The sequence below is a fragment of the Gossypium hirsutum genome, chromosome A11 (genome assembly GCF_007990345.1).
Source record: "Gossypium hirsutum isolate 1008001.06 chromosome A11, Gossypium_hirsutum_v2.1, whole genome shotgun sequence".
NCBI classification, from domain to species: Eukaryota; Viridiplantae; Streptophyta; class Magnoliopsida; order Malvales; family Malvaceae; genus Gossypium; species Gossypium hirsutum.
The window spans coordinates 121,295,459-121,307,680 of NC_053434.1; the positions used below are offsets into that span (position 1 = coordinate 121,295,459).

The window sequence follows — 12,222 nt, forward strand, 5'->3', positions numbered from 1 at the left end:
GATTTTACTATAATGACAAAAGAACGAATAGTACAAAAGATGGAGATAAAAACTAGACCCTAAAAACCTAAAAATAAAGAACCCTCAAAACGTAAACAAAAAATCCTCTAAATGTGTTATGAGTTCTAATATCTAATGGTTGTAATTTTCTAAGGTTGTAAAAGAGTCTATTTATAGGCTAAATTCATAGGTCAAATAATAATAATAAAAAATCTAAACTAATTAGTATTTGATTGAAACAAATAAACAGAGTTTAACTAGAAGATTAATTTCTCAAATTTGACTGAAATAGGAGTCATACTTAACATGTACACTTAACAGGACCAATGCAAAGGACAAGCAGAGATCATTCTTAAAAATAAAAAATTACATTTTAATCCCTTTAAAGATTATTAAATTATAAAATTATATATAATAAAATTAAAAGATCAGATTAAACTTGTTGTTCAGGAAATCAAGCAAGATACTGATTCAAAATAAGAGATTAGACCAATTAAATCGAATCATGGAATCAATTATTTTTAAATTTTTAATATTTTCAAAAAAATTTTAACATTTACAAACTCCACGACTGGGGTGATAACAGTCTCTTCGATGAACCTTTAGATTGCATTCATTAACTTTTAGCCATTTTTTCTTGAGCTTGTAAGCAATTCAAGAACACGAAAAGGTAATTGGTTTTACAACAAGAACAGATCCAAGGACACAAATATAAGCAAATCGTTTTAATAAACAATTGGCAATAAACAGTTAGAAAATCATCATCATCACCGTAACGCATATAAACTACTTGTAAAAATTGCACAGCCATCAACGAAGAACATCCAAACCAGTTTCTTGTTATCGTTGCTATACTTATCTAATTCCTGTAGTTCATAGCATTCCTTCAAGCCATCGATCTCTTTCTTCATGTTGCTGTACAAGGATTTCTTCTCGACTCCAATGTTTTTGACGAATTTTGCTACTAATTTGAGCTTGAGCTCCTTGGATTCATGAAGGGTGGGATCATTGTGGTGGAGTGGGCCGATTGTTATCACTTTCGGCTTGAAATACTTCTTGAAATCTTCATTACGGCGAAGGGTAGATTGGACTTTTCGTATCAATGGTTTGTCTCTGAGGGTGGGTTGGCCGCCGTCCAAAGCTTTGTCTAATGACCAGAGATTCGCTAATTCGCCACTGCTGAGAACGACTTCCTTACACGGCATATCAATGCCCACGGAACCGTTGTTGGTGTTGTTGTTGATGACTGTTTGATCAGTGGAAACTGCTCCGACAGTGCCACCTCCTTCCTTCGTGGACGACATTTTCAGGCTGAGCGGTCGGAAGTAATAAACAAGGTGATTTTGTAAACTATTTTTGGCTGATTGAGTGATGTTGGAAAAAAGGTGGCAACAATGGCTACGATGATGACTGTTTCTATATACTTTTGGGTAATTTAAATTTAGCCCTTAATATTTATATTCTTATCAATTTAATTTTTATTTTTATTTTTGTTAAATTTAGTTCTCTAACTCTTGAAAGAGTTAAATTAATGTTTTTTAATAAAAATAGTGACTAAAATATTAAAAATTTTAATCATGACAACCCATACGGCCATCAATGCACATTTTGTAACACCACAAATCCGGCCTAAACGTTATGGTAGAATCTTGGAGTGTTACGAAGAAGGGTTTGAAACCGATGATACTTCGATAAAACGTTCAAGGTTTATAAAACGTATTCATTTATATATTTATTACTGCCACCATTACTTATTATCCTTTAGGTTAACCAAATCATTTCGCAGCGGATGTTTAAAAGAATCGTTTAAATCAAAACCAAGCTCGTGTTTTCAAAAATAACATTTGTTTGTGTAAAATCCATATTTTATTGAATCGTCACAGTTTAGAATCATAACACAACCAAACAAAAAATTTAAACTAAATAGTCCAAAAAGTCTAAAGAGTTCAAAAATTACAAAATTCTCACGAAAGTCAGAAATTTCAATAAAAATCATTAAATAATAATAATGAAAATCATTAAATAATAATAATGAAAACATAAAAACACGTGAGTTTTCGTAAAATTAGTATGTAACCCAATAGAGGTAGTATAAAATTTTATATACAATCAGATACAGATTTGAACCTAAGTCCATAACAGAAACAGATATCAGAATTAGATCAGACACAAATTTAATTCTTACAAGTGAGTGGTGATGTGAAGTATGTTTTATTGGGTCTCTTGGCTCCTATAATAAAATATACGTCAAACAAAATTCTCAAAAATAACAAGAGTTTATAAAAAAGACTAGTAAACAAAACTTACTTTGGTTGATGTATGGCATAATAAGTCTGCAAAGTACCAAGCAAAAGTGCAGTAATGGCACCCACAAATGCCAAAAACGTCCAAGGACTCCTAAAATAAGTATGATAAGCTTGAGCTGCATGATTAATCCACATTTTCTTACAATGATTATGTATTTTCCGTTTAACCCCACCGTAAATCATCGGACTAGGAACCAAATCAGTGTTCATCTTATTGAAAAGCTTAGCCACTTCTTCATCACTCCTCAATCCGTTGTATACTATGCCGGCGTCTCTCAGGTCTTTTATATCTTCGGCTTCATCGATCAATAAATCAAGGAAACACATATATGAAGTGACAGTGAAATCGTTTTTGAAATCTGGACACATTTCGTAAGCTATCAATTTCATGGTCGAATCATCGACGGTGATTGGCGGTAAACATAAATTTTCCGACGAAGAAGATATGGTTGAAACTGATGTCGGTTAGACAACTTGTTTCGCTTGCTTTTAACCATATCTCGACCTTTTTAAGCTCTTTTACGTTACGAAAGGTGTGTGAATGGTGCCATTTTGTTCTTGTTTGCTTACTGTTGGTAGATCCAGCGTGAGCAGACAATTCCTCCACAGTTTTTCTTTTTTTTTTCTTTGTCAAAAAGGAGTCTTACTTGTTGTAGATTCAGTAGGTGAATTGGATTTTGTAGCTTCCACCATTTACTAGAGTAAAATCTGTCAGTCAGTCGGGAGCAAATTTTTATCAAAGCTAAAATTAAGATTTTTAAAATTGATAATTAAATCGGTCAAGTTATCTATTCATAAATTTAATTGGTCGAATTAATTCATCCTATTTAATTAAATAAATTATTAGAAATTTCGGTTTAATTGTCCGGTTCAATTAGTTATTTTTGCTGGTTCGATCTGTTCGTATAAGTTCTCAAGTCGGTTAATTTAATGAATACTGATTCAAAATAAGAGGTTAGACCAACTAAATCGAATAGTAAAATCGGTTTTCTTTATATCTTTAATACATCTTTAATATTTTTCAAAAATTTATATAATTCAACCGAATAAACTAATCAGCAAAAGATGAAAGTCTAATCGAAAAAAATCTTTATTTATAAACTCCACAAAAGTATTCTTTTTTAAATTCCTTAAATTACCTGTCCGGCCGATGTGATTGTGGCTCTTTCATCTCGGCTGGGTTGATAACAGTGTCGTCGATAAACCTTATGATTGCATTCATGAACTTTTCGCCATCCCCCGAGCTTGTAAGCAATTCAAGAACACGAAAAGATATTTGGTTTTCCAACAAGAACAGAGCCGAGTACACAAAGGTCAGCAAATCGTTTTTAATAAACAATTGGCCATAAACAGCATAAAAATTATCATAAGTACCGCAACGCGTATAAATTGCTTGTAAAATTGCGCAGCCGTCAACGAAGAACATCCAAGCCAGTTTCTCGTTATCGTTGCTATACGTCTCTAATTCCTTTGGATCATAGCATTTCTTCAAGTCATCCATCTCTGCCTTCATGTTGTTGTACAAGGTATCCATATCGACTCCAATTTTTTTGATGAAATGTGCTGCTAATTTGAGCTTGAGCTTCTCGGACTCTTCGAGGGTGGCATCATCGTGATGGAGTGGGCCGATTGAGATCACTTTCGGCTTGAAATATTTCCGGAATTCTTCGTGACGGCGAAGGGTTGATGGGACTCTTTGTATCAATCGTTTGCCTTTGGGGTCGAGATGGTCGCCGTCGAAAGCTTCGTCTAATGACTGGAGATTCCGTAATTCGCTAGTGCTGCGAGTGAAGTCCGCACCCGGTATTTGAATGATCGTCTCTAGGGGATTGTTGTTGTTGCTGTTGTTGTTGATTGTTTGATCAGTGGAAACTGCTCCGACGACTCCGCCTCCTTCCTCCGCGGACGACATTTTCAGGCTGAGCGGTTCGAAGTAATTAACAAGGTGATTTTGTAAACTGTTTTTGGCTGAGCGAGTGATGTTGGAAAAAAGGTGGCAAAATGGCTACGATGACGATAAATGTTACTATAGAAAATATTTTTTTTTGTGTAATATCAAATTTTTATTTTTTTAGTTAAAATTAACCCTCTCTACCTTTTAAAGGAGTCAAATTAGACTATCAATCTTTTAGAAAAGAATCGAATTAATTTTTTAACTGAAATAGTGACTAAAATATTAAATTTTAAATATGATAACTCATATGACAATCTACGTGTACATGTTTTTTCTTTTTAAATTATTTGTTGACATGACATATAAAAAAATCAGTGTTATGTTAGCATGAAATGCACATAAATTGTCACACGAGTTGTAACACGAACGCCATTAAAATTTTTATGTCTTAGTCAATATTTCTGTTAAAGAAAAATAATTTGACTCTTTTTTGAAAGGTTAATGGTTAAATTTATCTCAAATAATAATAATAATAATAATAAAGAATAAATGTCAATTTGACAAAAAATATAAATGTCAAGGACTAAATTTATCATTATATTATTTTTTTAAGCTTCACTTCTACAAATACAATATAAGTTCAAATGCAAATATATATCAAGATTAATCTAGAAAGAACTAGATAAAATCTACACATATTATGCACATATGATGAGGGTGAGACCCGCACATCACAATTGAGAATAATATTATAGAATCTAGATACTAAAAGACTTCAAGCTTTCGCCTTAACTGAAAAGCTAAAACCCTATCATATGGAGAATTTTATATCTACAACACTTCTCAAATTTCATACGCTTAATTCTTCAAATATATTCGTTTTTCATTTTAATTAAACAATTAAAATATGCAAATATATGAATAATTTTTTTTACAAAATTTTAATTGTTTATTCTTAATAATTTTTCTTTTGCAACATTAGCTCATATAATATATTTAGGATATTAAAAATATATTAGATTTTTATTAATACATACCTACAATAAATCTATGCATCGCATGGGTAAAAAATTACTTATTAAACTACAATTTGGCTCAGACCAAACTAATCATAACTTAAAATTAGGTTAAGGTATTTAAAAAGACTTTGTATTATGAGGATTGGGTCAAATTAATTCTTCTATTACTAAATACATCAATTAATTCCTATACTCTTAAAAAGAATCAAATAGATCCAAAGTGCAATAGAGTTAACTTTTAGGGTCCGTTTGTTTACATGTAAAAAGTTTTACGGAAAATATTTTCTACATTTTCCTGTGTTTGTTTCGTAGAAAATAGTTTGGTCAACGGAAAATGACTTACATGTCAAGGTAAAATAAGCTATTTTTCCTGTAACATAACTTACCTTTTGAAAACGTAAGTTATTTTCCGGAAAAGAGCTCATCTATATATAATTTTATTTTTATATAAAAATTAACTTAAATCAAGCTTAATATTATTATATTTATAATAAATTTTATTTTTAAAAATATTAAAAATATTATATTTTTCAATATTATTAAGCATACATATTTAATTATTTATATTTAGTCATATAACAAATTATTAATATAATAAATATAATTTATTATTTTAATAAACTATTTAATATTTCAATTTTATTTTAATAATAAATTTTAAAAATAATAATTTTAAATAATATTATTCACATATTATTGCAAAATATTCAATATTAATATTTTAATAATAACAGTAAATTGAAATATAGAGTAGTGGGGTCGAATCCACAGGGGCTGGTTGTCTAAATTCGCCTTTTCTCGTGATCAAAATTGTAGTCGCAGCAATAGTCGTGCCCATGACCAGTGCTTTGCAACGCTGGAAAATAAAAATGGGGGTTTTAAATTAACTAAGATAATAAAATAAGGAAATACAAAAAATAAAATAAAATAAAAATATATTCGAAAATACAAAAATTTAAGAAAATAAAATAAATTGATAAACCATAAGTTATACATATTTTTACCCCATGCTTGGCAAATTTATGGATGATTTTTCTTTGGTTTTATTGAATTCGATGCTCCTAATCCTTTAATTTCATGTGTTATACTTGGGAGAGCATAGAAAAGAGAAAAGAGCAAAAAAAGAGCCAAAGACGGATAAAATAGACTAATTTCAGTATTCCACACGGGCAGGCCACATGCCCGTGTGTCATGGTCGTGTCGACATTAAATCAAGTCAGAATTGCACACGGCCTGAGCACCTTCACACGGGCGTGGCACACTGCCGTGTCCCTGTCGAGCCCATGTTTAATTCTATTCAGAAAAGGCTAATTTTGGGGTATTTTGGGCATTCCAAAGTCTATAAAAACACCCTAGAAGAGGATCAAAGAGGACACGGAGAGCAGAGAACAAAAAATACTCTAAGACAGCCATTGGAATCAACTCGGAAGTAGGAATTACTTCAAGATTAAAGATCTCCATTCAATTTCTACCGAAGTTTTTTGGGTTTCTTATGTTTTGTTATTTTCCTAATTTTGAGATGTTGTCCCCTATCGTTATGAACTAAACTCCCTAAATACCTAAGGGAGATGAAACCTAAGAGAGATCTTATTATTATTTGAATTATATGATAAATACTTTTCTTATTCCTAGTTATGAGTTTTAATCCTTACTTTAATATTCCAGGATATTAATTCAGGTTTTGATGTGCTTATTCAGTGGAACAAAAGTCCCTGTTTAAGAGTAGAAGTCCCATAATTAAACGGAGTTGCATGCAATCCTAGAGATAGGACAACATAAATTTACCAGATTAGAGTCAAATCTAATAAGGGAGTCCGTAGACTGAGTTAATGTGACAATAGGGGTTTTAATTAGAAAGAGATTTCGATTAATCAACCTAGAGTCAGTTGTTTTTAGTCTCAAAAGAGATATTAACATAAGTTAGAGATTTATATGGATTAAGTCAAGTGAATAAATTGTCTAATTCAAAAGTAATAAGTGAAGTCTAGGTGAATTCTTCCTTGGGTATTATCTTTTCCATCGGTTTTCCAAAAGTATTTTCCAACTTTAATCTTTGTCGTGTTCTTAGTTAATTAGATAGTTAATCTTAGTTAAAAACATCCCTTTAATTCTTAGGCTAGATAATAAAAAGATAGTAATTACTAGTACTTTTAGTCCTTGTGGATACGATATTTCCGGTCTCACCATAACTATACTATTGTTCGATAGGTGCGCTTGCCTTAGTCGAATTTTTAGTTAGTTTAGCGACCATAGTAAATGGATAAATAAATTTTTTTAAGCTTAGCCTTAGCCTCGGTGTACTCCAATCTTGAATCGATCCTTGAAATATATTTTTCCTTCCAATAGATAAGCTGGTTATAGCAATTGAGGAACCCTCAAATCGCCAACTCTTTGTAACAGCCCTGTTTTAGCTAAATTGGAACAGTAGTTTCAAAACCACAAATCTGAGGTTGTAAAATTATTTTTATATTATTTTTGGTGTTTATAGCATGAGATTATATGTGTGTGAAAATTTCGCAAACTAATTTTATTGATTAAGTAGTTAATTTGATAAAAAGACTAAATCACGTAAAATGCAAAAGTTGCATTTTAATTGTTAAAATGTCAAATTGCTATGATTTATTTAATCTAAAGTCCTTATGAAGTTATTATGCCATTGGTATGGTTAATGGAAATTTATAGTCATGTGTATTAAAGTTTTAATATTATTTCATTAAGGATATTATGGTAATTTGTAAAATAAAAGATGATTAAATAAAACAAAACCAAAAATTAGTCCATCTTCTTCATATGTTCAACCAAAAATAGCAAAAATAATAGGGTTTGAAAGCTTTGAAGTTTCGGCACTTTGGAAGCTTGATAGATCAAGAAATGAGAAATACAGGCTTAGATCGAGGAAAGAATAAAGTTATGAAATAGTTGTCTCGATTCACCATTTTAGCATCCGAGGTAAGTTCATATGTTATAAATTATTTACATATGCATTTTATCTGCTTTGATATAGCATGAATTGTGATAAGCTCGAAAGTGAGACAACAATGATTCGACAGTTGAAAGCCGGGTAGAACTTTAGGAATAGTTTAGGATGCTAGTGACATGTCATTAGGGACACTTGAGTTGGCTCTAGGCCATGATATAGCACTATGGGTGCGAGATAAGTCGATTTGGCTATGGGCCATGCATATCGGCTGATTTGGCTTCAGGCCATGATATCAGTATTACGAATAAGTTACCTTGATTTGGTTTCGGACCATGGTATAGGTACTTATCGTGCGAGATCTTTGTGTATCCGACTTCTATTCTGAATGGTTCAACGGGTAAATGAAAGACGAGAATGTGTATAGGGATTATACGATATGGTATAGGTATGTGCATAAACTATTCTAGCATTGGATCAAGAAAAACAATGACGAAAATATATAATCTTGTGAATGAGTATTTGAAAGGTTTGATATTTAAAATAAGTTACATGATGGTGTATGATCAAATTATTGAATTATGTTTATGAGGTTGCATTAAGTTTATTTCATACGAGCTTACTAAGCTTTATAGCTTACTTGGTGTATTTTTCTATGTTTTATAGATAATCGAAGCTAGCTCGGACTCTGGATTCGTCAAGAATCATCATCACACTATTGATCAACTTTTTGGTACTTTTGAAGCTTGTAATTATGGTATATGGCATGTATAGACTAGTGTCATTTTGGTATGTTTTTGAGTTGTGAATTTAGCCATGTGATTTGGCTTGAGAATGATGTAGTTGATGGAAGTGTATTTGACTTATGATATATGTTCATATTTGTCATGTGATGAATATATTATACCTTATGAATTTGGCCATTTTGGTATAGTTGTTGTGATGGTTAAATGGATAGATTATATGGTGAAATAATGATGGTGTATTATAGTTAAGATATGGCATATTTTTGGTATGATATTGAGTTATTGAAATGGTATGTGTAGACACTCAATTTTACCCGGCCCATTTCAATATTTAAAATAATAAACCCCAAAAAAAATGAAGTCCAAGTTCAGTCCAGAATTACAAATATAATTTGGCCCGATCGGAAAGGCCCATTACTTGAAAAGATTTAAGGTCCATCTACAAGCTTGACTCATATGGAAATATAATCTTCAATGATATGCAATCTTAGATGTGATATGCAATCTTAGATATGATACAATCTTAGATATGATTGCAATCTTAGATATGATACAATCTTAGATATGATTGCAATCTTAGATATGATATACAATCTTAAAAGATATGATTTTATAATCTTGGAGATTTAATTTGTAGATATCCTTTAATCTTAACCGTTGATGTAATTTATCTGTACTGTTGGATTTGGGGAGGCTCAACTATAAATAGAGGCCTCTCCCTTCATGGTAAAATACTTGAGTTTTGGGAAGCAATAAGAATTCTTGAGAGCATTCACTCAAATTTCTCTCCCTCTTGCGTTCTTACTCTCTGTGGTTTGTTCTTATTTTATTCTTCGTCTATCTTAGTTTTTCAACCATTTTTTATTTTAATTTCTTCATTTTTCAAATATGTATATTTTTCCTATCTTTTATACATTTGATTATGTATTTTATATATCATAATATTTAACCTTTTTATATAGTTTATTTTCAAATATATATTTTCTATGCATGTATATATATTATATAATCATTTCATTATAAATATAAATTCTTTTACATATTTGATATTTTATACATTATTTTTCTAAACCAATATATTTTATATATTTTATATAATTATTATTCTTATAAATATATTTTTATTATATATTATATTTTAAATTTATTATTAAATATCACATTTTTTTATATGCTCATTCTATTTATCAATTGTTTATATTATACATATATTTTTAAAACTTATGTTTTTTTATTATTATACAATATTTGTTTTTACTTTAGAATTAATGTATTATTGTTATGTTATGTACTTCATATGTTATGTAATATCTTAGACTTTTATAATTTACTTTCAAATGCATATTTTTATATATGTACATTGATATATTGTATTATATGCATCATTTCATTTATTAATCCATTCATGTGTACATTAAATTATTGGATTGTATATTTTATATTTTATGTAGATTCTATTTATCCATTTGTTATGCATGTCATCTATTTTTACTCATACATATTTTACACATTAATATTTACCATGTTTTTTATATTATTTAATGTTTTATTTATGATATATTGTATATAATTAGTGCATTTATTATGCTTTCTTTTGGGTATATTCCTATTTGCTTAGCATGATTATTTTTATTATTCTATTTTACCCTCTATATAGTGATTTCATTTATATAAAGTGTTATAATACTTTGTAATATACGCTATTTGAATATCTATGTTTCGTAATATAGAATTGTCACTCTAAAAGGTCATTTAAAACAATATTTAAAAGTTTTATAAAAATAAAAAAGGCAATGCTTAGTATTTGAACGCTTCGAGAAAAGTAGTACCCTAACTTATTGGGTTGCAACTTTTCTCGTTGAGTTCGAATAGTCAAGTACCCTTCTAAGTTTTTAAGATTTTCAAAATACGAGCAACTGTCTTGGAACTTCAAAGCATTGTGTCCTAACTTATTGGATGTGGCGATTTGTCGTTTCGAGATAGGGATTTCCAAAAGGTTAACTTAGTGTCAATGTTTTGATACGAGTGAACCCAAATTTTCAAAATCAAAGTATTTTAAAGAGGATTACATCTTAAAATTTTTTAAATTGCCGACATTAAAGACATTTGATAATCAATTAGGTACCAATTTTTGGGCGTTACGAGGGTGCTAATCCTTCCTCGTACGTAACCGACTCCTGAACCCGTTCTTTTATTTCGTGGACCAAAACTAATGATTTTAAAACAAAATGTTTTAAAGGTGGTCCAATCACACCTAAAAAGATTGGTGGCAACTCCCGTTTTCGTTTTTTAAAATCGATTCCCATTTTCCAAAACTCGATTTGAAAATGGTTTCGACAGCTTGGCGACTCCGCTGGGGACTAATAAGAGAGTCAAGCCGTGTAATTGATTATCTCTTGTCTTAATGTCAGAAATTAAAAATTTTAAAATTTCATCCTCTTTGCATTACATGTGTTTGTATTATTGCATGTGTTGCTATATTCTGATACGCATTGCATTTGCATGACCGTTGTGGTCACACCCTTAAGTGGGAGTGAGAAGCTACGCCTTCGTGAGGTTTTCGCCTCCGTACAGGATAGTGGATCACTTTCGGGATACATCCATACCTATGGTTTGTGAGATTTTTATCTCCGTGTAGCCATAGGGAAATGTATTCCCCTGAACTGAACTCGATTCAAATGAGCCTATAATGGGTGAGGATCGAGGAATCTGCTGGTTCAGGTACCTCAAACTTTAGAAACAAACCACATATAGAAAAACCGTAAGAGCTCAATATAGATAGAATTATACTTAGGTTATCTTTATGTTTATTAATATCATATGATACTGACTATTTTCTTTCTTTTGTGCATGTCATTTTGCATTTAAAAGGTATCGATTCACGGTTAGTTTCTAAGTTAGAAAGTTTTATTATGGAGAATGGACTTCTTGATAGAATGGAGGGCAACCTTAACGTCCATAAATGGTCAAAGGAAACGCTGAAGGATACACATCAGAATTATGGGGTTACACTCGCATCAGCATGGCGCAAAATAATCTCCAGGAGTTAAAGGAAATATGGGATCAATGGAGTAATAAAGCCAAGTAGTTGTTCTATAATAACTAAGGGGACTTGCAGTATTTGCTTGACAGGAGGATAGATGAGCAATTCAAAGTGAGTGTGGGAGTATTGATGGACACTTCTACCATTATAGCATTTCTCTTTCATATGAAGACGGTTGCCATGTGAATGGTAAGGGTATTGGAAGGAAAGTGATTGATAGAGTGCATGAGACCTACAAAAATGAGTTGGATGGAAAGAATTTTTCCTATAATGGTAAAAAGCTCGTTTACTATAGGA

At 30.8% G+C, this 12,222-nt stretch overlaps 1 protein-coding gene across 1 annotated transcript; it reads right to left on the reverse strand.

Annotated features, from left to right (window-relative positions):
* Window positions 1–767: 767 nt before the first annotated feature.
* On the reverse strand, window positions 768–1,304 carry LOC107941177 (uncharacterized). The gene has a single exon (XM_016874732.1). The coding sequence runs from the start codon at window positions 1,302–1,304 to the stop codon at window positions 768–770; it is 537 nt and encodes a 178-aa protein (XP_016730221.1).
* Between the last annotated feature and the right edge of the window lie 10,918 nt (window positions 1,305–12,222).

Excerpts from the sequence above, each read along its gene's own strand:
- LOC107941177 (XM_016874732.1), bottom strand. The coding sequence starts at position 1,304 with ATGTCGTCCACGAAGGAAGGAGGTGGCACTGTCGGAGCAGTTTCCACT.